At 31.3% G+C, this 27,994-nt stretch overlaps 1 protein-coding gene across 2 annotated transcripts; it reads right to left on the bottom strand.

The window, feature by feature from the left end:
- Positions 1 to 80: 80 nt before the first annotated feature.
- LOC107855799 (disease resistance protein Roq1) lies at positions 81 to 27,994 on the bottom strand. 2 transcript variants are annotated; one of them, XR_007056583.1, is made up of 9 exons: positions 27,249 to 27,994; positions 26,746 to 26,907; positions 12,226 to 12,602; positions 11,021 to 11,261; positions 8,883 to 9,969; positions 6,929 to 7,222; positions 5,188 to 6,827; positions 1,442 to 1,970; positions 81 to 839 (listed from the first exon to the last, which is right to left on the bottom strand). XR_007056583.1 is itself a non-coding variant. In XM_047413670.1 (8 exons), exons 1-8 carry the CDS (start codon positions 27,824 to 27,826, stop codon positions 1,961 to 1,963), a joined length of 4,389 nt encoding a protein of 1,462 aa, XP_047269626.1. In that variant the 5' UTR covers positions 27,827 to 27,994; the 3' UTR covers positions 1,254 to 1,960. The 2 variants fall into 2 exon arrangements, 1 of the variants encoding a protein (XP_047269626.1); XM_047413670.1 differs by lacking the exon at positions 81 to 839 and having other exon boundaries at positions 1,254 to 1,970.

Below are 27,994 nucleotides of genomic sequence, written 5' to 3'. Positions count from 1 at the left end.
CATTCAATATTTTGAAAAAGAATCAGAGATCATTTTTTTTTTTTTTAAGAAAATTCAACAAGTGGATGGTAATGCTTTTTGGGCAGGGAGTAATATGTTGGTTTATCAAGCATTTTGGTTATTTGTTCAGCATTTTAGGCTCTCTCTGGCAATTACATGTATATAGGTGTTTCAATATGTTTGGAAACAATCTCTGACAGAAATGCAAAGTAAGGCTGCATACAATACATCTTTGTGGTGAGGCCCTTTCCTGTCATAGCGGGAGCTTGCACTTTTAGTGGTCTAGGTATGTTGCTTCTTCATTTGCACCTACTCTTTTTTATTTGGAGTAGCTTGAACCCTTCTTCAATGAGCCACATCGTTGGGGGCTAAGATTTAAATTTTTTTTTGTTCTTTAATATTATCCGTCGAGATTAAAAAACATCTATAAATTGATCATTGCTGAATATGTAACATGTTGGGTCCGTGCTTGAGCACAGGCGGTGCCCATCTAGTCTGGATATATAGTACTTCTTGGTTATAGTCCCATCAGTTGGAAGTCCAGGAAGCACGAGACTATCTCACAATCAGCATCTGGATATATAGTACGCTCGCTTCTCTCTACTTTCTTAGTTCTTCTTAGCTCCATACAATCTGAACTTTTGACAGTTATCTCTAGTAATATAGCTTGCAATGCAGTTAGCATTAACGTCCCGCAGCCAATATCTGTGAGCTGGTGAAAACTGAAAACTCTGATCTAAAATTCAAGGGATAGCAACCTTGGCATTCTAGAGCAGTTGGAAGAGCTATATGTTGATGGCACCGGCAATCGAGCAGCTTCAACTCTTTCGAAGTGAAAACTGCACTAAATATTACGGCAACTGAGAAGACGAGAAGAGAAACAACTTGATTAAAAAATAAATAAAAACCATGTGTAAGCTTCTATGTATTCTAGTGAAATTTTAGTACAACAATTTTATGCTTTTGCATTTCATCTGCAATGGAAAACGTATTTTAAGGGTATATTCGATTATTTAAGAAACAAAAAAGTGCAAAATTGACCCACCAGTCCTGTAATGGTGATAAAAAAAGCTTCGATACAGCTTTTCACATCACAAGTACTCACTCATAACTTTGATTTACACTTGGGTACAACAACAACAAACCCAGTATATTCCCACATAGTGGGATCTAGGGGGTAAGATGTACGCAGTCCATACCACTACTTCAGGAGAAGTAGAAAGATTGTTTCCGATAGACTCCCGGCTCAAGACAAGGAATAATAAACAAATACTTAATAAAGCATGGAACAAGATGTCAAAACACAAATACGTCACCCACAAGGAATAATAAACAAAGAATAGTAAACACCTTCGTAATATAGCATACAACAAAGTGTCCTAGCAAGAATAATACATCTACCAAGTAATGTCCTACCCCAACGACTCAAACTGGCACTAACCTTCTATCTTAATCCGCGCCCTTCAGATCTTCCTATCTAGGGTCATGTCCTCAGTGAGTTGTAACTGCCGCCTGATCACCTCTCTCCAGTATTTCTTCGGCCTACCCCTACGCCGCCTGAAACCATCCAAAGCAAACTTCTCACACCTACGAACCGGGGCATCCGTGCCCCTCCTTATCACATGCCCGAACCATCTCAATCGGACTTCCCGCATCTTGTCCTCCACCGAAGCCACTCCAACCTTTTCCCGAATAGTCTCACCATCGTGGATAAACACGACACGAGGAATCCCCGTTTCCTCGGAGTGCTAATCATCTTTCAAACCTCCTCAGTAATATGGAAGCGCTTTGCAGGTATCTCGGGTCGGAGACTTGTGAATGCAGGAGAAAACAATTCATCCATTTAGTAACTTTACCCAGCACGAATCCGAATTAGTCAGACCAATGACTAACGGAGAAGTGATTCCCTGCTCTCAAATCTGTCCAGACACAACACTACTTGCACTCATCAACTTTCGCTTCAACCATCCCTACAAATCACAGATTAAGAAGTTAGAATAAGATATATACATTCTTGCTGAGGAGCCGTGTGATTATTTCCTAATGTTTTTGTAATACAATCCACTGAAAAATTTATCTGAATATGTATGACCAAAGACTGTAATAGTTAGCTATATTAGTTACTCAAGTAGTTCGTCTTATTTTAAATCTATTTCAACAAGAATATATCTTTCCCTTTTTACCAACTCCTTAATTTTGAGATTACACATGGCATGTTTAAAACCACAAGATTAAAGAGTATTTTGGTTCATTCTACATATCTTTCATGTAAGACCACAAAATTCAAAATTATTCTTTACATTCTTAAACTCCGTGCCAGCTTAAAATCAAACAAATAAATCGAAACGGAGGAAGTGCTTGTTTTCTACTTGACATTTAAATTATAAAATCTGCAGAGATTGATTGAGCAATAAAATCCCAATATTAGAGGATCGTAAAGCAATGTAAAAGAACATAGAGATAATATGTATAAGGAGAAACGTTAAGAAAAATGAATAAGAAAAGTAAAAGAACATAGAGATAATATGCATAAGGAGAAACGTTAAGAAAAATGAATAAGAAAAAGGATGCACTCGATAGACCGCAAAAAGCCAAACAATCGTACATATCCAAGCAACAAAAACTTTTGACACTTGTATCCCATTGTTTCAACAACGTGTGCATATCCTAATATTGAAAAAAGTGTTAGGATTTTTGCCTTGATTTTCTTATTATATTTAAGTTTTATTTTTTCTTAGAAGAAAAAAATAAAAGTTACCATTATTACTTTTATTTTTTCTGAAAGAAAATAATATAATTCTTTTTCATATTTGGCTAACCTCTTTATTGGAGGAAAAATTTTGAACATCTATAAATAGAAGACCCTTCTCATGCCATAACACAACTACATCCACAATGTAATCATTAAAGAGTCTTTGTTTAGGAGGAAATTTCTCCCAATAGGTTTAATGTTTTTCGATATTAGGTTTTATAATATGTAAACCGATTGGCCAAAATATATAATAATTTAATGATTTTTAGTATGTTTTTCTTTGTCATCTGATTTATCGTTTTATACTTTGCAAACTTTAAGCTTCCACATGACGCCCTCTCTATTTCGAACCAAACAAAAAGGAGATACTTAGTCAAGGTTTGCTTCTTAGTATAAAACTATCATATTCTGCGACTTAATGAGATACAATCACAGAGCCTTAAAGTTTTACTGTAACAGGTGGAATCGACCATTTCGCTACATAAAGAATAATCGATTTGACCAAGCCGTAAAAACTGAGTGGGAGTCAACTACATAGCAGGTGTGGTTTTGATTTTTTATATTGTTTCTCTCCACACTTGGCCTTCCAAAAGTATTTATTACCCATTAAAAGTAAGGAATGAAACTCTTGAGGGGAATCACAAAATTAAAGAACTAATATATCAAGTTAATTGATCTAAATTAACTTCCTACACATAGATATCATGATAGGGAGATACTTTTGAGTATGAGTTACTTTTTCTGTTACTAATCACTAGCAATCCTACCTGGGAACTGTCTTTTGCAATTTTACCAAATACAAGAGCAGAAAGAAAAGGAAACCAAGTGCGCATCAGGTAAAAGAAGGTGAACTAATAAAATTTAAATGACAGAAATAAAGAATTGCTCATTTAGAGTAGGTTTTGAGAAAGAAAATGAAAATTAAAAACATGGAGAAATATCTACTTATGACCCTGCAGTCCAGCCCTTCCCCAAACCTCACGCATAATGGATGCTTTTATCTACATATGACAACAAGATGGTGCAATAAAGATTTCTTCGGCAAAATAAGTATATCAATTTGACATAAAGAAGTATATCAATTGAACCGAAGTTTAACTCTCTTTCATAGAGCTGTCTTAATTGAAAATGGAACTGCTTAACAGTTCAAACCATTCTACACCTGAGATCAGGGAATCAAAGGGATTGAACATCCTCAATGATTAGAAAATTCAATAAGAACATTGAATCTTAATCACATCCAAGCTTAAATTTCAACTCTGAATCATAGTCATCAACAAGATACTCCTTAATTATAATTCTGATAACCTTTACTTCTCTTTTGTTGGATTTTTCGCCCAACAACCGATCTCCGCTTTGAGGCTCAACTAATCAGGTTTCATGCCGAAAGTCCCACTTTGGGGTAAAGCGCTTTCCGACTCGATTGATAGGTCTTGAACCCAAAACCTCTCGTCAAGAATGAAAAGGTACATACCATACCATCACAACCTTTGATGGTACCTACTACTTCCTTTAGTTTTCTACACATTTGTTCCTACATTTCATATTAATTTAATTTCTTAATTAAAATATTATTTTATAAATTTAACAAGGAAGAAGTACTATTACGCTTTAGATTGGTTACACAACTATATCTCTACTATTAGAGTAGCGTTTGAAGGTCAATATCAGCTACATTATTCCAAATAGGACTACAAAATAATGAGAATATTCGATCTCAAGAATAATATGCAATTTAAAATGTCACTACTATACTGGTATAATCTCATTCAATTTTAAATTGATGTTATCAGATTGACACTTACTTTTTTTAAAAAAAAACGTATTAATTACTGTGTACTTACAGTTCTAATTTAATTATTGATTCAACAATTATAAGGCAATAATAAATTTGCCCGATATTTTCCAACATTGTTAACCTAGCACTTGGGTTCGTTTGGTAGGATACATAAGAATAGTGTAAACTATGGTGAATTAATAGTGTTGGTATTAGTTATGTTAAGATTTTTCTTATGCAGTATTTGTTTTGGTGTATTAAAAATAACATGCATAGCATGATTAAGAAAAAAAATTACCTACAAAAATACCCTCTATAAATATGGTGGAAAGGATGTGAAAAAAAATTTGAGGAGCAATTGTGCCTTTTAATCATGCTAATGCACGCATTTAGACTCATTGCATCGCTAATATCATATATTTTCATGTATTAGTTATACACATCTTAATACCAAATAGAGTATAACTAATACTTACATTAGTTATACATAGGTTGAGAAACTGTACCAAACAAGATACTAGTAGTATATAAAGCTAATTGATATATTATTTTTTCTAATTCACTCAACCAAACAATCCCTTAATCACATTGAAATTAAACTGTTAACCATATTTAAATTATTAAACTCTAGAAACAAATAAGAGATGTTTTGAGATACCTTAAACTATTTGTTGGCAATCCACTCAATCCCCCTGTTGAGCTTAGGGGAGCTGAAACCAACTTCTTCTGTAGTCTTCTCTTAAAAAACACTCTATCATCCTCATAGATCAAATGAACTCCCCACTGTCTCACTATGCGACCGTGGATAGATGCCTCAAAGAAGCCATACTGGTTAAAAATTCCAACATCTACGCCGTACACGTGCCCTGAAAGATACAATGGTATGTAGGCAAAACAAACACACCAGCCATACGTTCGAGATGCTGTGCCCACTTTACATTCTTTCTCTAGCATTTTAAGGTCTTCTGAATGATCACTGCATATCAATTTGGCTTTGATGAAAGCATAGTCATACTTCTCAGATAATCCTGAATCAGGACTGCAGACACCTGCTCCCATGAGAGTCGCACAGCATATAGCAAAGCCCTTGAACTTATCATTATACCAATTATTGGGCAGGTTGAACCTGATCTTTTCATTAACACTTTGGTGCTTAAACCACGTGGGAATTGCACGTTCAGGAAAGACGATGGAAAAAGTCATCCTGTCATCATGGTGAAGAGAGGGGCGGGTCATATCATGGATATTGTTTGAGAAAAATAAACTGAAAATCTCATCCAAAATAGAGCTTCCATTGCTCCCCGCTGCATGAGATTGTTGATCAAAACTATAATTAGTGAATGAGATCAAATTCAACCTTGGGTACATTAGTAGCTTTACAATACTTTCTTTTGCCAAAAAATCTTCTGCATATAATTCCTCTATACTCCGAGGAAGTAAGGGAAGTTCCTTAAGTTCCTGACAGTGTGTTATGTTGAGATATTGAAGGCGAGAAAGTATACATAAGCTATTAGGTAAGGAAATAAACTTATTTCTGCTCAGATTCAGTTCCAATAAAGAAGGAAAAAACGCAAGAGCAGCAGCTTGGTTATCACATAAATTGCAACCACTGAGATCTAAGCTTTTCAATTCCCTCAAACCATGACACACCAAGGGTAATCTCAAACTGCGAGCACATTGACGCTTTACCTTCCGCCCTCTTCTTAATGATAGGATCTTGAGTTTGCTCAAGTTACCAATAGAATCTGGTAGTTCACAAATGGAAGTGTTGCCTGCATAGAGCTCCTCCAACTGGTTTAGATCACCAAGATTTTCAGGAAAGTTAGAAAGTCTTGAGCAGCCTTTAACAATCAAAATTTTCAGTTTTCTCATCTCAGAGACACTGGATGGGAGCCTCACAAGGTTTTCACACAAACGCAAATCAAGCAAGCTGATTCCACTTAGTAGTCCTATTGATGAGGGCAGTTCCCAAATTGTGGTATGTGCCAAGAGGAGCTCAGATAGCAATTCCATATTTCCCCGAATTTCTGGAAATTTTTCCAATTTCTCACAACCCGAGAGGTTGAAGCTTTTAAGAGTTTCCATTTGAATACTGCTTGGTAAGGAATTGAGACTTCTGCAGTTTTCCATATTCAAAAAGTTGAGCTTTCTGAGATTTCCAATGGATGGATGAATTTCTACCAAGCTTACACAACTTTTCAGTATAATCTTCTGGAGGTTTGGAGTGTCAGAAAAATTGGGTGTTCGGAGTAAACTTCCTGAAAAACTTAAATTGAGGATTGTCAACTTGTCAAACGCCTGTTCATAAAAAGAGAAGGCATAGAAACATCAGCTTTAACTGTCATTTCTCTTCTTTTTTTTTTTAAATATGATTCTTTTGTGACGGAGATCAACAATACCTTTGGTTCCTTGAAGATTTCAACAAGAGAACTAAAAGTCATGTTGAGCCCAACAAGGTTTCGTGGTTGAAAACTTGCAGGTAAAGATTCAAAACTGTAGTAAGACCAATCAAGCCATTTCAAGCTACTGGGGAGATGTCTGATAGTGTCAGAAACTGGTTCGTAATGTCGGACCTCCTCCCCTTTGACAATGAGTAACCTAAGACAAGGCATGTTTTTGAAAGCTTTGCTCCACTTGCATATATGACGGTCCGAGCCAATTGGTACCATTATGCCTTCAATTGATTCTGTCCTCTGGAAAGAAATTAAAGTAATTTCATTAAACAGAACATACTTCCAAGCATAGAACCTATTCTCCTTAAATATTCAAATCTTAACTATTTCCTTTTTTGCTGGAATTAATAGGGTGTAATAACTTTAGGATAATACCTATAGTGTAAGATTTATTTATGGCTTTTCATTATGAGTTCGATCAAATTGTTTCATGAATCAATTGACAACAAAAACAACAACAAACCCAGTGTATTCCAACACAGTGGGGTCTGGGAAGGGTAAAATGTACGCAATCCATACCATTATCTCCGGAGAAGTAGCAAGGTTGTTTCCGATAGACCCCCGACTCAAGACTCATGAATCAATTGAGAACTTCAAATATTCTCATTTCCACTTCCTTTCTGTTATTAGCTAGTATGAAATCCATTCATAAAGCTATAGAAGGTATGATTTGACATATGTTTAAATTAGGAGTTCTTTCCCTATTATCCAACAAAGCTAAGAAGTTATCACAGAATAATTTGCATTAGTTTTTAAAAATAAAGCTCATTATAAATCTAGAAGTTCAAATATCATGTTCTTAAATACTCCCTCCGTCCCAAATTTCTTAATTTGATTTTCGATTTTACTTGTCTTTTTCCATTAATCAAGAAGAGACAAAAAAAAGTTTCCATGTTTTACCTTTTGCATTAATTACTTTTTATTCCAATTAAAATGTAAACATCATTTAATAAGGGTACTATAGTAAACTAGCCATTTTATTAATTATTTTTCTTAATCAATGTACCATCTCAATTTGGAACGAGTAATTTGGGACGGAGGGAGTAATAGATCCGCATAAATTTATTCTGTAAGAGGGAGAAAACTTTGTGACAAAACTACTTAACAAAACAATTATTATTATAAACTAGCAACAATTTGTCGTCAGTCAAACTACTTTCAAGGGGGAAAAGAAAAAGAAGTAACAATGCTAAAATATACACAGCAAATTATTTAGAATGTAAATTATTAAAGGCATTAAAACTGTTACATGGTGAAGAAGACCATCGCATGTCTTTGTTTTTGCTTGATTTTAGGAGCACCCACAAAATTAATTTTGTAGGAACAGATAATAAAATGCCATTGGTAGGGAACCATTTTTGTGCAGGCTCTCTACTTCTTGGTGTTCCTCTTGTACGCGGATTTAACCCACAACATCAATAAAAATATCATTATATGCAAATAATTGGTACCAGAAAATTTTCCTAGGACGTTTAAGTTCATCACAAGGACGGATGAGACCTATGAATAACTAGAAGTTTTCCCACTCACTTTGTATTTGACGATAAAATGTTCAAGATGATAAAAATCTAAAACAACAAAATCATAATTAGAACTAGAACTCAAGTAAATGGATATTGAGAAAGCTGCTCTATTTATAATCTTAAGAAGGCACATACAGTAAACTGAGACAGAATATGCAATTAACCTTCCTAATTGGTGGCTACACGAGACATCCTTGTGTGCAAAGTAAAATGGAATTACAAATTCGACGCTGCAAGGCTATACTTGTTTTCAATATATTGGATGATTTAATTAAGAAACTATCCCATGAGATCTAGTTTAGACTGAGAAAAATTTACTCCCAAAGGCAAATAATGCAAAAGAGAAAATGGAAATCTCCAGCAGAGGACATGCTTACCTGATTTGCAGAAAAAACAGTTTTTATATCTGGTTCATGCCATAGTCTACTGTGGTTCCATGGCCTGTCCTGGTCAACACTGCGTACCACTTGCTGGCCCATTTGTTCTATCAAATCATGCATCTCAACCATCCCTTCAGAAATATGTAAGAGTGATTTTTGGACGAGGACATCTATTCCAATCTCTGATCGGAAGCCAAAACTGTTTAGCATTGTTATCACATCATCTCGTTTTCTTCCTCTGAAGAAGCATGCAATATCAAGGAATATATTCTTCTCTTCATGATTCAATCCATCTAGACTTAAACTGAGCTGCTTAACAATTTTTTCATATCCAGTATCTCTAAGTTTATCTAATGCACTTCTCCACTCTGTCATCCCCCGCTTGTAGAGAAAAGAACCCAAGACCTTAAGAGCTAAAGGTAAGCCTTTAGCATAATCTACTACAGATACAGAGAGTTTCAAAAACTCTCTATCAGGAGTCTGTTTCTGAAAAGCGTGCCAACTGAAGACTTCAACTGCCTCATCTTTAGTCAATTCCGGAACAGAATATAACTGGTCATGACTGCGTAGTAAATCTTGGTTTCTAGTTGTCGTAATGATTCTACTTCCATCACCAAACCAGTCATGATTTCCAACTAAATATTCCAATTGGTCTTCATCATCAACATCATCAAAAACAATTAAAACCTTTAAGCGGCAAAGCTTTCTTTTTATCATGTCGGCTCCTTCAAAATAACTTGCTATCTTCATTGATTTTTCATTTAAGAGTCTTGAAAGAAGTGTCTTTTGCAAGTACATCAGCTCATGCTTCTTTGATTCTTCTCTAACATTCGCAATAAAACACGACCGTTGAAATTGATGAGAAACCTTGTCAAAATATTTTCTTGCAACAGTTGTCTTCCCGATGCCTCCAATCCCCCATATTCCAACAAAACAGACACCACCTGAATGAAACCTCAGTAACGATTCTACTTCACCTATACGGGAGTCGATTCCCACTAGATATTTTTCAGTTGCTGAAACGGTGTGGTGCATACTTCGGAAGTTATCATTTATAATCTTGTCAATAGATTTTGCTTCATTCCTGCATTTAGTAAAAATATAACAATAAAAAAAATTGATCATTTGAAACACAAGAAACGTTAAAGTAGTCAAAAGCAGACGTTAATCCATTCATTGCTTCTCCAGAACTCGTCTAATATATTTTAGGGAACAGGATGTTCAACTTCACAAGAAATCTAGTTTAAAGTTTCATTTTCATAGGGGCCTTCTGTATGCAATCTATTTAATTGTCACATCCACATAAACACTTCCATTTGAGTTTTCAGCAAAAATCACACTTCGCTCGAACAAGATTCAATTGGAACTAGACCTTTGCCACAGTCAGATATTACGGTACCCAAACATTGAAACACGTTCTCACTTTCTTTGTAGTAAAAAGGATTGGTTTCAGTTTAATGATCATGAATTGAAGAGAAATCTTCACATAACAACGAAAATAATCTTCGTCGGCCTGGGGTCTGGGGCAGCTCAATACACAACAACAAAAACATACCCAATGTACCAAGTGGGGTCTGGGGCAGACATTACCCTACCTTAGAGGTAAAGAGGTTGTTTCCAATGAACCATCGACTCAAGAAAAACAGTCCAATACATTCCCAAAGAAGTAATGGATGTACAAGAAAGTAGAAACAACAGACAAACAAAAATAGCAGATAATACTAGAACGGAAACTACAACAAAATAATACAATAATTCAGGAACAAGAAACAACAGATATTAACAAAAACTTAAAAGGACAAGAAACTACAGGAGTAATACTATGACTACTAATATGAATGGATAGCAAGACAACACACTGTTATCTACTAACCTTCTACCCTAGTCAACGTACTTCACACCCTCCCATCTAAGATCAATGTCCTCAGTAAGCAAGCTCAACAATCAAACAAACCACATCCAATAGAATGGTATTTTATCAATTGAGGGTAAATTAGGAAATTTGATCTTTAAGAATTTGGACATGGGTAGTAAATACACCTTACATGCTCAAAAGCAATTGAATTGCACGTGTGTTTCCTGGTCACACAAAAGGGGTTCGAACTCAAAGAGTGTTCTTTTAACTACTCACTCACCCATTAGCAGTTTTACGAACATCCAGTCCTGCTATTCCAGCAGCTCTATGCAGAGCATTCTTCCACCTTTGCACCTTCTCCAAATTATCCCTGATTGTCTGGTTTCTTTTTGCTTCTCTGAGAGCAAGATACCTCTTGCCTAACCTCTGCATAGCATAATCCATATGATCTGCCTCAGGTTTATAAGCCTTGAAATCTTCCACATGTTTTTCCAATGCTTTTGCAAAGCTGCTCTTCTCACCTTCACACAGTTTAAAATGTTTATTTACCTTGTGTATATATTAAAAGCAAAATATTTAAAAATCATACAAAAAATAAAATAAAATGGTCACTTTCTACATTACACTTAGTTCACATTTAAAATTGAGACAGATCGAAAAATTAGAAAAAAGTTTCATAAATTACAGTACAACAATTTAAAATATTTAAAAATTAAATAAAAATCTTGATTAACTTTCTAAATTTCATATGTATTGCATTAATTGGGACAAAGAAAGTAGCATATATTGGGCCCGACCAAAGAAAGAGGAAAAAAATAATTAAAGGTGACAAAATTGTTTCAAAACTCTAAAGAAAAATGAAACTTCATCATTATTATGAGCACAATTTTAAGATCAGTATTAATAATACTATTTTAAAATTTCAAAATTTTATTATTTACGCAAAGATCCTACTTTTTCATCACCACCACTTTCTCCTCCTCCACCACTACCACCTCCTTATCCACAACCACCATCTTCTTCGTCGGCTTCTACTCCACCTCACTTTCTTCCAAAATATTAAGCAATTATTGAAGTTGTTGAAGCATCTACTGTAACTATCATAGTTGCATGATTTTCTATAGAATTTCTTTAATGACTTAAAAAATAATTCTCAATCAAAGCAAAATAGTCCATAAAAATAAGAATAAAGAAGAAGAAGAAGAATGAGATAAAAAGAATGAACGTGTCAGTGGCGGCAGCAGCGAAAACGACAAAGAAGAAGATGTAGGGGGAGAGTATAGAAAAGATAATAAATAAGATGGGAAATATTTGAACTTTGAAATTTGAACTATGAGGGAAGTTTTTATAAAAAAAATTGAAATTTTAATATGCATTCCAAAGTTTTAATTACTCCAATCCAACCTACTTTTCATTAAATCCATTTGATCAAGTCAATGCCACTCTTTTTAATTTACATTTTCTACTCAATTTTGTCTTACGTACCTTTCATGCGTAAATCAGATGGCTCAACGTTATAGAAGACAGGATATGCCGTTTGTTCCTTCTGATCAACACACTCCATTATCGTTGCGAGTTCCTCCAAGCACCAGGTGGATGAAGCATAGTCCTCAGAAAAGATAATAATAGCAATTCTTGATTCCTCAATCGCTTTCAACAGTTCTGTCGAAATGTGTTTTCCTCTTTCAAGTTTCACATCATCTTTGAATACACTGATTCCCATATCTTCCAGACGTTTATAAAGATGCGCAACAAAATTATTGCGGATGTCTTCTCCTCTAAAACTCAAAAAGGCATCATATTTCCACTTTTGATTTGCTTCATTTTGGGGAGCCACGAAATGGGTAAAACTTTCTACTAGTCTGCAAATATACAAGCAAGACGAGGTGAACACTTGGGAGTAGAGCCACAAGTAAAAAGAAATACTCCCTCCATTTTGTTTTGTTTGATTTCTATATTAAAATAGTTTTAACCAAAAAAAGAGTCAAAAATACCCCTAAATTATGTTAAATGGATCAAAAATATTCCTCCTTAGTTTTTTCGCTCAAAAATATCACTCCGTTCAATATTTAGCTTAAAATGCCCCTCTCTCTGACAGAATTCCACCAAGCATGCCACATGTGTACAAAGGGTCACGTGGACATGCCACATCATCGTCCACATGTAAAATTCACTCTTTATTTGCAACCATTTGGCTGTGATTTGTTCTCTGTGGACCCATTCGTAAGAATAAGTGTTTCATAACTAGATTCATGCGTCGTATTTTTAGAATAATTCGATGTGAAACCTATTTTCTCCTTTCTTGGCTAGAAATAACCTGTATGATGACTGTTTTTGGATATTATGCTATGTTTCACTTTTACTGTCAACATGAGATGGTCTTCTTTAATTAGCTTACTCCGGTTTTAAATTTCTCCTCATTTCATTGACAACATTAAACTTTTCGTTGGAGCTGATTGGACTGAAAAATACGACAGTTGTTTTTTCGACTTTGATGTGTCGATTCTGTGTTATTTATTCATTTTCTCTAATCAAGCTTGTTAAATTTCTTGTTGCTCTATGTAAGAGTTGAAGAAAGTTCTCAATATGTATACAAAATATAGAGTTGAAGAAAGTTCTCTTTGCCTCTTATAGGCAGTGGCGGAGCCAAGAAGTGTTCATTAAGGGGTTCGAAAGTGCACACACGAACTAACAGAAAAGGGTTCAACATATACAATATGTATATAAAAATAATTTTGACCATATATAAATAGTGTAATTTTTCGCCGAAGGAGGTTCGGCTGAACCCTGGATATATGCTAGATCCGCCACTGCTTATAGGACCGCAGTTTACTATTAATTAAGTACACAGTAACGCGAAAATAGTTTTTCTTTCTGCAACTTTTTTGATCAAGTTTGTTAATATTAGTGATGTAAATGTTAGTTAAACTGTTAGATTAATAGTGCAAATGGGATTAGTTCATAAGTTAGTTAAGATCTTTTGTTCACAAAGTTAGTTATCAAGTTGAGTAGTTACTTGAAGTGTATATATACTCTAGCATGTACAACATAAGAAAGAAGGTTGAATAACATTTCAATAAGATTTGGCTCTCCTTCCCCTATTCTACCACATCTCTACTCTCTTCTTCTTCTACTTTCTTTCTTCTCTGATCTTAATTTCTTTCTCTGCATTGTGGAGTTCATCAAGAACTGCCACTCTTACATTGATAAGTTCTTAAAAACGACAAAGTTATCTAAATTTGGTCATGTACCTCGAAAAAGATTAAGTCTGGTACTCCCTCCATTCCATTTTACTCCTCCTAAATTTTCTAATTTAATTTCTCATTTTACTAGTTATTTTTTATTAATCAAGACAAGACAATTTTTTTTTCCTTTTTACTCTTAATATTAATTGTTTTTTCTCCAAATTAAAATGTAAACATCATTTAATAGGGATACTATGATAAATAGTCTTATTATTAATTTATTTTTAAAAATCACTGTACAATGTCAAATTGGAACGAGTAAAATGGGACGGAGAAAATAGTTTTATCCATGTTCTTGGCAAGATGTGAAGGGTGGACTTATCAATAGTGATGCATGCATGTTAAGCTAGATACAAGAAGGACTTCATCGATCTATAAATAGTCATGTACTCTAGCAATAAGTTTTTCTAGTTTGTGTTTTTATTGTCAGATTCTCCGAAAATTTCCAACGGAGTGGTATTATAGCCTGTGTTCTCAAGACAACTAAACACAGACAGAAGATGACTAATGCCAATGGGATTCTGTTCTAAGTTCCAATGCTTACTAAAGAAATCTATGGAAGTTGGTGCATCTGAATGAAGGCTTTGCTAAGAGCCTATGATGTTTGGGAAATGGTGGAGAGCAGGGTTGATGAAAAAGAAGATGTTGCTGCCACAAAAGAAGAAAGGCCAAAAGGATGACAAATGTGGGAGGCGAGGGTGAGATATTCAGACATCTAAAAAAAAAAAGATGCACAGACGTTCTAGTGAGGAAGTGTACTTAGAGATTGACTAGAGATCATGTCAAAAGACTCTTTTGTAATAGTTGTCTCTTTCCTAAATGCTAAACCCTTTGTGTGGCTAAGATGGTTTGGCTTGTGACTTTCATAATGAAGGTCTCAGAAGTTCAAAATTCCTTGACTGTGAAAGGGAGTTGGTCTTTTGGGTCGAGCTTGTCACACTTGCCTGGTATAATTTATCTTTTTTTACGTAATTTATAAGCTATTATACAAAAATTAGGTTGCACAAAAACTAGGTTATATAAAAGCAGGGCTTTCCCATACCAATCATCCCCCAAATTCCAACAGAACAAAGTTCAGCGGTAGCTCGAATTGGTGATCTAAAGGCATAACGAGATGCCTTAAATATTTTAGGAAAGAAATTTATGCGGTATATCTATTCTATAATCTAGATCTATAATATATAAAAAGTGTGACGACCCTTAAAAAAGTGATTTGAACTTTTTGCCCTTCATTAAAAGTCTCTTCTTTAGACAGAATCGTCTTTTCACTATTTTCCTCAAATTATTATTTAGTTATTATTAATATTAGATCTTTGAAATTAATTAAAATCCTCATTGAGTTAGGAAAGAAAGTTCTAAATTAATTCAAAGCTTACCTTCTATGTAATTTATTAATAAATTAAATAAATGAAAAATAATATTGATTTGAATTAAAGAAAGTAAGGAAAAAAACGTCTAAAGAAAAAAAAAGGAAAATACATAAATGGAAAGAAAGCTAAATTGAATTAAAAATGAAGAAAGAAAATGTGCGGAGGAAAAAAGGAAAAAACGAAGAAGAAGAAGAAGAAGAAGAAGAAGAAGAAGAAGAAGAAGAAGAAGAAGAAGAAGAAGAAGAAGAAGAAGAAAGAAAAAAGAAATACTAAACAAAACATGGAAACAAAAAAATCACAAAGGCTAATTTATTACATTAAATAAATACAAATTGAATTGACAAAGAAGAAAAGTAAACTAAACCTAAAATTTCTTATAAATTGAGAATTCTTCTTTCTACAATAATACGTCGATAATATAGTTCTCAAAAAAAAAAATATTCTTTATTATCGTTGTTCGTAAATTTGAATGGATTTAAGGTATGTTTTTAAAAATTTTTGTTTTGATGTTTACAGTCTTAATAATATCTATGATTAAAGAAATAAATTTGTTTATGATTTGAGATAATTTTTTAAAATTTTAATTAGTATGTTCTTGAAGTTTATAATAACAAATCATCATGTACTCATGATAGACAATTGCTAATAATTGAAAAGTTTTTAGTGAAATATTAACAGTATTTATGATTGAAGAGACAATTTTTCTTGTACTTCGAGATAAGTTTTCTAAAATTTTAGTATGTTTTTTATGTTATAAAAATAAATTATCATGCATTTTTGTTAGACTTCTGCTAATTGAGAATTTCTCTTTAATGGATTTTGTATGTTCTTGAAGTTTAAATAATAAATTATCATCTATTCTGAATAGGTAATTGATAATTGAGATGTTTTTTGTAATTTTTTTTATAATGACTTATATATAATAAATAATTTAAAATTGACTTATTATAACTTTTACCAAATTCTTTGGATTATATTTCGTCATAAGAAATTGGTTAGCCACTCTAATTGTATACGATTTTTTTTTCTTTTATCCACATAATATTAGGAGATTTAGTTAAATTAACAATCTAGGTTTTAGAAAAGTACTAACTGAATTGAATTCAAATGATATCAAATAATTTTATCCAAAAATAAGATTAAAGAAAGTGAAAGTAGAATTTTAATCCAATGACTATATTTATAGTATAATAGGTATGTTTATTTATTAATCAAGATATATTTATAGTTTACACGTCGTAGATGAATTTACAGGTGATAGATGAATTTACATGTGGTAGATGAATGCCGGCTTTGAGAAACTTTTTAGATAAAGGTTAAGTTTAATTATATTGTATTTATATCTCTGTTTTGAGAATTTTTTTATGTAAAGGTTAAGTTTAGTTGTATTATTTTGATATATTTACTATCATATTATTTTATTACAGTTCATAGGTGGTAGGTGAGTGTCAGACGACTTTGAAGAAATTTTTGTGTAAATATTAGATTTAATTATATTATTTTGATGTCTCTATCATCGCATTATTTTGTTGCAGTTTACAGGTGGTAGATGAATATCTATCGGCTTTGACAAATTTTTTTTGTAAAAGTTAGGTTTAATTAATTAAATCTCCAAAATATGTTTAATTTAATTATTATATTTATTTTTATTATTTAAACAAATATCCTATTTAGTACAACGTTTGAACTCGATAAAAACTAGTAGATTTTAAATTTATGAGGTATATATATTTTATTTAAGGTCTATTTTCTTTTAGCTTTTTGGACTACAAATTCATTAATCTTTTTTATAATTGATTTTTTAAAATATTTTTTTAGTTGATGATATATATCTATAATCTATAATAATAATATAAAATATAATAAGAATCTATATCGATAATCTATATTTATAATCTATAATCTATATCTATAATCTATAATATATTAAAAGTGTCAAGATCTTTAGAAAAGTGATTTGAACTTTTTGCCCTTCATTAAAAGTTTTCGCAATAGACAAAATTATTTTTTCACTTTTTTTCTTAAATTATTATTAATATATAGAAATAATTTTAAATTTATAAAATTCATTAAATTTGTCTTTCTTATACGAATTTCCCTAGGGTTAGGATACTCACCATATATTTTAGGACTCCTTACGCAACTAAAACTAAGTCAAACTAATCTCATAATATATAAGTTCCATTGTGAATTCACATAGCTTACGGAAAACATTGAATTATCAATGTTGACAACCAAAATTATCAATGTTTACATGAAATTTCAAACAAGATATAGTGAGTCCCATATAATTTATTTTTTAATTAATTTTTTCCTTGTTACAACTAATCTATTCTTTTTGTTTTTCTATTTTATTTACTTGGTAGTCTCTCTCAATTGTTAAAGAGTTGATTGATATTTTGCTGACGTCATATCAAAATTATGTATAATATATTTCTGAACATGAGGTTCGTAAACTTTGAATTTATATTTTATCTTACTTTTTTCTTTAATCTTTTGTTCTTCTTTGTTAGTAAAATTCAAGAGTTGGTTTTGATTCTATAAGGAATTTTTTTACATATTTTATATGGATCCTTTTGACTACATAATATTGATACGTCATAAGACTTATTAATTGTAAAATCAATTTATTAATTATTTTTTTATGTGATAAAGAAAATATATTTCAAAAGTTAAAGAATTCCTACAATCTATAATAATATAATAATATATAGTTTTATTAGGTTTTTATGGTTGTTCACTCAGTTTTAATATCTTTTTTGTACATAATTTTTATTCGAGAATTGTTGCTAACCACGCCCAAAATTAAATTTATCTTAAATGTCAAGAAATAATCAGCTTGAATTATTTATAAATAATTCTAAATATTGGACTACAACTATAATTTTAATTAAATTATTATGAATAATTTAAATTTCATTCATAAAACTGTACTTAAACAAAATCTAATCTCATACCAATCATAATAATAATGGCAACAATTATAGAATGACGAAGTTAAGAAAATTGCATAAATAAAGTTTAACAATTTGTAAGTATCGATTCTACTAACAATTTGTAAGTATAACATTTATTTTAACCTTAATTGATATTTTCTAAGAATTTTTTATATGCTATTTTAAAGTGTGAAGGGTCTTAGAAATATTGTTTGAACTTTTTATCCTTTATTAAAAGTCTCTACTTTAGATAAAATCGTCTTTTCACTATTTTTATAATATTTAAGATTTTAAACATTAATTAAATAATTATAATAAACCCTTCCTTATTAAAAGTCATCAGAATTAATGACAATTAATAAAAACTTTGATAAAATAAAAACTTCTAAATATATGGCAAAAAGTATTAAGGGAATTAATTTTGATGGATTTCTTTTCCTTATACATGAAAAAGAAAATATTGGAAGAGAAATGTAGGGAGATATGACAGGTGTATTGCGGTCTGCGGACAATGGCAATGAGGTACTAGAATTAATAATCCTCTATATTACTAATAATATTAGATCCCAATAAAAACTACAATAATGTTTTTTTGTTTTTGGAAAACTTTTAGTTTTTATATTTATTTAAACTGTGTAATACAATTTAAAACTTTATTTCAATCGCTTCGCAGATGTTATGAGATTTGCTCTCCATAATAGGTCACGCTTAAAGTTTTTCTTACTTTTCTCTTCTATTTTGTTCTCTAGATAATTATTGCTTGATGACTTTACTTAGATTTAACCTTTACATTCTAGATATTCAATATGAAAGTATTTATTATTGATTTCAACGCTAAATATTCTCAACGTAAAGTAACAACCTCAAAGGAGTGAAAGAGTCAGTGCTTTTGTACATAATATTGTATACACTAACTATTGTGCTGTTAATATCTTTGATTTATTAATCTCTAAATATTTTCTTTTATAATATCAAAGTGATATTTTATAAAATTAAATTTATTGAAACTTCTAATGGTAAAATATATGTGTTTTAAATAAAATATATGTTATGTTTATATTATTATATTCAAGTAGGAAGGATTTTCGAGAAGTGATTTAAACTTTTTGCACTTCATTAAAGACCTTTGCAATAGACAAAATCGTTTAATTTTAAATAATCAAAAGTTACACGGACAAGGCACGTGTGGCTAAACTAGTAATATATTAAAAGTATGAAGACCCTTAGAAATATGATTTGAACTTTTTACCCTTTATTAAAATACTCCTCAATAGATAAAATAGTTTTTTTATATTTTTCCACCAATTATTATTTAATTATTAAAAAATAAAGAATCTTAAATATATGGTAAGAACAAAATATATGGAGAACTAATATTTGTAGGTTTTTTTTCATACATGAAAAAGGAATCCTAAAATATATGATTAAGAAAATATTTCTTAAAAAATTAATAAAATATATGTAAATAAGAATTTAATATTTAAATTTATGAAGAGACTCCTAAAATATAAGGAAGTAAGAATTAAATATTAAAATATATGAAAAACTTCTAAAATACATGAAAATGAAAATTAAATTCTAAATATATATGAGGTTTTTCGAAGAAACCTCCTAAAATATGGCAAATGTTATAAAACAATAAAAAACAAGAAGAAGAGTAGAGAGAGTGATTCTTATTTCTTCTCTTGAGGTATGATTTACAATGAAGGAAGTCCTTCTGTTTATAGGGGGAATTTGCTCCTAGTTTCACACTAAAAGACAAATACATCAAATCCTGATAGATATCAACTAGATCTTATTAGATCTTGATAGACATTCAATATAATGTAAATACATTTATAACACTCCCCTTTGAATGTCTAGGTAGATAATGTGCCTCGTTTTAACCTTACTAGAAAAAACCCAGTAGGAAAAAAAATCTAGTGAAGGAAAAAGAGTATACATTTATAACAATACGCATATCGTTTGCCTCATTAAAAACCTTACAAGGAAAACCCAGTGGGACAAAACCTCGTAAGGAAAAAAGAGTACAACCCGTATTACCCCCCCCCCCAATGAGAACATTCTTGAACCTTTGCATCCCGATCTTGTGTATCATCTTCTTAAAAGTTGTCATTGGAGAAGACTTGGTGAATAAATCAGCCACATTTTCACTTGAACGGATTTGTTGCACGTTGATATCGCCATTCTTTTGTAGCTCATGTATGTAGAAAAGCTTTGATGAAGTGTGCTTCGTTCTATCTCCTTTTATGAACCTCCATTAAGATGTGCTATGCATGATGCATTATCTCCGTATAAAATTATGGGTAGATTGTCATATTTCACACCACATTTTTCTCGAATGAGATGTATCATGGACCTCAACCATACACATTCTCGGTTTGCTTCATGAATAGCTATTATCTCAGCATGATTCGATGAGGTGACTACGATAGACTGCTTTGTATATCTCCAAGATATTGCAGTACCACCACATATGAACACATAGCCTATTTGAGACCGAGCTTTATGTAGGTCAGATAAGTACCCAAAATCAGCATGACCAATAAGATCGGGACTGCAAACTTGCTAACAAATTAACTAAAAAAAAGGCTATATCAGACCTTGTAGTATTTGCAAGAAACATTAGTGCATCAATTGCACTAAGATATGGTACTTCATAACCAAGGAGTTCCTCATTCTTTTCTTGAGGTCGGAATAGATCCTTATTCATTTTTTGCATGTTTCTCATTTAAGCAAACACTCTATTTCTTTTGAAAACTCTCCAAGAGTTTCAATGATACTCAAATCATCAAATGATATCTTATGGAGAGAATAAAAAGTTTTTCAGAAACTTTATATGCTTCAGGCATTTTGAATCCACTAGGGATTTTCATATGGATGTTTGTCAAGTAACCACTATCCAACATATCAAGTGTGACATCTTCAAGTGTCTGAACTGCAAATCAAATAAGTTTTACGCTTACCAAAATGCATCCTTTCAGGCCACTTGATAAATATTTCTACGTCAGCATGCTTAAATTAACGTAGAATTCAGATCCTCAAAATCTTTTACAATATTGCGCCAATATTGTATCAAAGATATCGTTGACGAATTCTTATTTTGTATCAGTTCACAATGCGACATAATATTTTGAGATCTCATCACTTCATTATTTTTAGGTACCTAAACCTCTCATAAAGTTTCATAAAGTGTTATGTCGTAGGCTTTTCAAGAGCACATTGCCTTCTTATCATGATTATTTGCTCCTTCTCCTTTTTAAGGATTATTTCATTTGGAACTGATTGGTCTATCATGCTTCACGCATGCATAGACTTTATCCTTTAAGGACACAAAATAGGAGCACTTGCAGCTAAATATGAGATGCTTTCGGCATTTGACTTGAATTATCTTTTGAATGAGGATCTGATGATAATTCCTAACACACTTCATAACTATTTATAATCTCCCCTTGATGTTAGAAAAACTAACATACATCCTCCATCTTCTTTGAGGAATTTATCTTTGTACATCAAGGTATATTTATTAATCGTATACCGCACATCAAAACTATTAGATGAAATGGTTGGTTTCTGACCTTGAACCAATTGAAAGGGAAGAAATAATCATAATATATTGATCTAATGCATACAAGTGCTATTGTATGCAATATATCATATTTCATATCAATACATGAAACTTTGTTCTCATTAGTAATGGTTCAACTATTTATGGAAGACATTTAATGCTAAACCATCATCATCAAGATGAATTATCTTAATTACACAATCTGAAAATTATGCTCAAGTTATATTGAATAAGTAACTTTATGAATGTCAAACGTAGGTTGACCATGAATGTACATATGATCATCTTATTGATGCATCTTTTCAACATATCACATGATAGGTGAACGGGCCCATATTCACCTTTTATACTTTTCAGATTTTAAGGGATCCAATCCCAATATTAGTTGGTCCATCCAACTTTTCATGAGAACAAGCAACATTAAAGTTCATGAAGAATTTTCGAATTCTTTAATATATGTTCAATACTCAGTATCCACATCTTCGAGATATCACAATCGTTCATGTTAACTTATGAACTTTTAATCTAGTAAACTCCAAGTTTACCATAATATGTGTTTTTGCTTTAGTAAATTTCAGATTTACTACTTCAGAAGTAGATTTCAAAATTATTCAATCTCTTTCGGAGGTGAGTTGCTATACAATCACAATCAAGTGCACGTTTATATTAATAATCTTCACATTTCCCAGGAATGGAATATAATCGTGCCTTAAACCTATCAAATTATGATAGCTTATAACCTCTTTCAAGATTTTGCTACTTCAGAAACAAATCGAGGCATACATATGATGTAGAGAATTTTTCTCTAGTATATCTTATAATTATATAAGCGTGTGAAAATATCATCATTTTTTATGATCATTATCATATTGTCCCTCCACGCGTATATTCGTGTATTCAATCACTTATCTTTTTTCAGACATATTATGCACTGCTACCACATACACCTCAAGAATGAAGTAAGTTATTATATTTCAGACTTATCATATATTGCTAGCACATTCATTTCATGGAATGGAGCATATTCAATGGGTCGAATTTCATGACTTTTCATTAAACACCCATTATTTTGCCTTAGCCATCATAATATCATCAATATGGTATATTAAGATTAAAACTCAACATCTTATCCATATAAAAACATCTTAGGCATAGATCTATGGGACTTGAACCAACATATTATCATCCTTTTTGATAATATTGTTCTTGAGGAATAAATTTAAAATATAAATTGTTTCAAACCAATTATTTTTCCTAAAATCCAATAATAATTATATTAGTAGTAGCAAAAGAAAGATAATATAAAAAATTACTAACCTTGAAATCCTTCAGATTTATAATCTCACCTTGTTTGGCAGAGTCTCGTGCTGATAACGTGTTATAAAATAATAAAGAACAAAAAAGAAGAGTAGAGAGAATAGAGAGAATGATTCTTATTTCTTTTCTTGAGGATGATTTACAATGAAGGAAGTCCTAGGGGAATTTGCTCCTAGTTTCACACTAAAAGACAAATACATCAAATCCTGATAGATATCAACTAGATCTTATTAGATCTTGATAGACATTCAATATAATGTAAATACATTTATAACGGTAAAAATTTTTTTTTGTTTGTTTCTTAAACCTCCTAAACGTGGGTGTAATATGTAACACTAATTTTTTCACTCTAAATAAACCTTTTTTTATGTAAATTTCTAACTAATTACTTTGGTTCAACTCCATTAGGTCTTAGGATACTTTTTTTTTTGTTATTATAATTATAACACGATAAATTGCTAGGAGTCCTAAAGATTGAAAAAACGCTTTGTGTGTTTCTTCTATGCAATTATTGTATATGCTTTGTATTATTTTTGTGTTGGTTAGTACTATGGTTTGATGTATTTATAATGTCCTGTTTTGCTTGATACAAGTGATAGATTGACATTCAGTCAATTTTAAAGAATTTTTTGTGTAAAGATTAAGTTTGATTTTATTAATTAATATCCCAATTATCATATTGTTTTATTGTAATTTCTATTATGTTACATCTATTACTTTTATTATTATTTGTTGTATCTTGTACTTCTGTAATAACTTCTATTTTGAACAGCTTTAGAATGTTTTCAATTCCTTGAGTCGGGGTCCTTCACCAATTTAAAGTGTGAAAACTAATGATTAATGGGTGAGTATTTTCATGTTGTAAGAAGTTGAGAGTATTGAAATTTTGAAGATGTGAAAGAATTCATCATCCGCTTTTGGATAAGCAATTTATTATTTTTCATCGAAATTTGAGTTTTGCTTATTGAGAGTGTTTTATTATTTTCTTTTTCAATTTAGTTTATATTTGATTGACATGTTATGAAATTTGTTTTGTGAAGTTGTAGTCTTGCAGATTTTGGGTGGCCATAGCTTGTTTGTGAATGTTTTATCACTTATTTGATGCTTCTTTTTATAGAATTTTAATGACTTTAATGAATTTATAAATACTATATGAATTATACATAATTAACATTTTATATTAAGGAAAAAATACATAAAGTAGTATACTTAAATATTAAATTACAAAAAATAACAACACTTTTATCAAATTACATTTTGTAGCATATGTATTTGTATTTTTGTAGCAACAGTTTACAAAAATACAAAATACATATCGATCATAAGGGCGGTAAAAATCATATGTATTTGTATTTTTGCAGCAACAGTTTGCAAAAATACAAAATACAACTTGCTATATTATGTAATTATGAAACTGTTGCTATGAAACTCATAATTAAGGGGATAAAGTATGTTATTTCTAAATTTTGCCCTTATATTAATTGTACTAATATTTGATTTTAGCTTATGTTGAATTTTGAATTCTATAAAGGCTAAGGCTAGTCCATTTATTTATTTTTAGATCAGTGATCGGTCATATTTATGATATTATCTTAATATTTAGTATTTAAAAATTGAATAAAGCTATAACTAATGTTGAGAACTTCTAATATTTAATGCTCTAAATAGTAGACTAAAATTATAATTCTTCATCTTTCCTTCTTTTTTCTTATTTCTTATTCGAACTAACTGGAAATTGTTAACATAAAGTTATTAAAGTAAAAAAAAAATCAATATATGATAAACCTTTTTCTAGAAGCCTATAGTAAATATTACACATTGACCAAAATTAAATCTTTTCCTAGATAAAAATGTATAGTAGTCCTTTTTTCCGTCCTTTCATGTGTCTTATTTGAATAGAGAACTTTTTTTCATAATTAATTTGATTTGTAAATTTTTTATGTTGGTTATTTGATCTAGGTAAAAAATAATAAAGTAATATTTAATATTTTTAAATTAATTAGAATTTTATCTTATATACAAGATTTTTACAATTCTATTTAGGTAATATTTTAGATCAAAATTTACAAGAAGACATTCTACTTCTTTTACGCATATTTTGATTTTAATTCAAGTGTCTTATTACCTTCATTATCATCAATGAGTTAAAATTGTGATGTTTTTATAGCCTTTGGCTGCTATTATTATTGACCAGGAAAATGTTACAACACTTTTCAACTTTCTTAGAAAAGCAACAATAATTAGGATTGCTTGAGGTATTTTGGTGTAGCTAAGAGGAACCACTTTGGTTGTGGCACTAGAAAAAATATACTTATATTAATTGGTGGACTCCTTCAAAGTAAACTAGATGGAATCCTTCAAGGCAAACTAGAGTATTTGTTCATTTGCTTGAAGGAATTGACTCCTAAAAGTTATCACATTCGTAAAGTTTGCGAAAGTCCACTTTAAAGGCAAACAGAGGATGTTAATTGAATTTTTATTTGAATTGGTGCAAAATTTCTTGGAAGAACACTAAGGTCCAATGGCTAGACTAGAATATTTGAATAGCTATCCTTAGTAGTTTCTACTTCTTTGATTTCACTAATTGTAAGACATAACTGTGCTGATAAGTTGGGGTTGAATTGTCCATTTACATACGTTGAACACTTGACCTTTTAATATAAAATGCTTAGCATTTTAATAGAAATAATATTTAATTAAACGTTATTTTTTAAAAGTAATTTTATTCTTTTTATACATAATTTTATTGATTGACATGAGATACACGTGCAAAGTACGTACACTAAATTAGTATTTATATAGGCTAGTAGTCTATTTGCTTGGCCAAGCTTCTGGAAATGAGAAGTGCTTACTTTAAAGTATTGAGATTCTTGCTAAGTTTTTAGGAATAAAATAAGTGATTTTAAACGATATTAAAAGTAAAATCTATTTTTCACAAGTAGGAAAAATAGCTTTGTCCAAGAAGTACTCTTGGAATATGGCCAAGAACAAATTGTTACTAATATTGGCAAAAATATTTTTAAAATTGATTATGTAGACATTCTATGTAGATTTTTGAAGAGCAGTCTAACAAAACGCACTATTTAAAATAAGCAAATTTATAGAAACTATGCAAAATAGACTACTGTCAATTTGTTTATTTAGTTTTGTCTATTTTAAAATTCATTTTTTTTATGAAAAAATTGTATGATATTGTTCAAAACTATTTTAAAGTTCTATTTTTATGAAAAAAAATGTAAATTTTACTTTAAGACAGTCATTTATAAATAATAATATCCCTTCGTCTCATTTTATATGACAATTTTTTTTAGGTCCGTCTCAAAGAAGATGTCACCTTATTATAATTAAAAAAAAACTTTAATTCTTCTTTTACTCTTAATGAAATGATTTACAATGACACAAATATTCAAGAATTATTTTGATCATAAGTTTTAAAAATCTGACTTTTTGTTGTTGTTAAATATTATGTCAAGTTAAATTATGTCTTATAGAATGAGACGGGGGTTAATAATTTACAAATCTAATATTAGGAAAAATTGGCCCTAAATATTTGGGACCTAACGGCTTGCCTTTCGACCCAAGGGTGCACACGGGAACAAACAGGGACAGATTCAACAGCCAACGGGGGTTCGGCTTCCGTTCCAACTTGATTCTCTTCAGCAGCTGAAACTGGATGGTCTATACTATTAAAAATCTGATCGACTACTAGCTCAATGCATTCTGATTCATTCCTGTGATGGATTAAAAAGAGTTCACATATTAGATATTACAAGAAAATTGAAACATGATCCAATGAGAGTGTGCGTCTGTATTGCAAAACAAAAGAGTAGTTGGCAAGTGACCAAACACCAAAATTACTTCTTAGGCCTTTTTGCTTTCTTGTATTAAAAGTTGGTGGAAATTCATTATTTCTCACAATGTTTATCTATCAGTACTAGCTACTTAGTGATGTCCATCTCACTCTAGTCATAAACCGCCATTGGCATAATTCAACTACGCAAATGAAGAACACAATAATAAAAAATTGAAAGATCAAGCCCAGCAGGAAAATGAATATTTTAGCTCAACTTACCCATACCCATCAGCTGTAATAACTTGCAAGCTGAATAGTTCGACTTTCGCTGGAAAAAGAGCATCATTTCGCACATCCCATCCTGATATACTTGCTGCTTGAGTGAGAGCTTCCCTCCACATATTTGCCTTGTGAAAATCAGCAGTGCCCTTTAGATTTTCGAGGTGCTTGGCAAAAGATTGACCAAAGCTATTTGTTTGATTCCTCACATCTGAAGGGTTGACGCCATAAAAGACAATAATAGGAATCTGACCCTTATATCGAACGCATTCCATGATCTTAGTGAGCTCCTCCAAGCACCTAGTGGATGAGGAATAGCTCACCGAGAATATGATAATGGCAAATCTTGATTCTTCAATGGATTTCAAGTGTTCAGGTGATATGGGACTGATTTCGTCATCATCTTTGAACTCCGCACAGTCCATTCCTTTACATGTATCTTCTTTCAACGGCGCATAGTTAATTCCTTTGGATTTCAGAGATGTGTGTAGATTTGAAACAAGATATTTATATGTATCTTCGCCTCTAAAACTCACAAAGACATCACATTTCCGTTGTTGTTGGGAGGAGGAATCCATCTCAAACTTTGGGAGCTCAATAATCAGACAATTAAAGAATTGCCGAAAAGGCTATGGACTTTGAGTGTTGTGGGAATTAAGTAACAAAATGAAGGGTTGACTTGGGGTCTTCCGGCTAATTTTTTTATTTACTTGTAAGAACAATCGTGGCTATGTATAGTTTGTACA

The sequence above is a fragment of the Capsicum annuum genome, chromosome 6, assembly GCF_002878395.1.
Source record: "Capsicum annuum cultivar UCD-10X-F1 chromosome 6, UCD10Xv1.1, whole genome shotgun sequence".
Classification (NCBI taxonomy): Eukaryota; Viridiplantae; Streptophyta; class Magnoliopsida; order Solanales; family Solanaceae; genus Capsicum; species Capsicum annuum.
The sequence above is the reverse complement of the archived record's forward strand: the minus strand, read 5'-3'. Positions and strand labels throughout refer to the sequence as shown.

Coding starts and splice junctions, on each gene's coding strand:
- LOC107855799 (XM_047413670.1), bottom strand. CDS start 27,826: ATGGATTCCTCCTCCCAACAACAACGGAAATGTGATGTCTTTGTGAGT. Junction 12,603..26,745: donor GTGCACCCTTGGGTCGAAAG/GCAAGCCGTTAG, acceptor GTATATTTGCAG/ACTAGTAGAAAGTTTTACCC. Junction 11,262..12,225: donor ATCTGATTTACGCATGAAAG/GTACGTAAGACA, acceptor AACTGTGTGAAG/GTGAGAAGAGCAGCTTTGCA.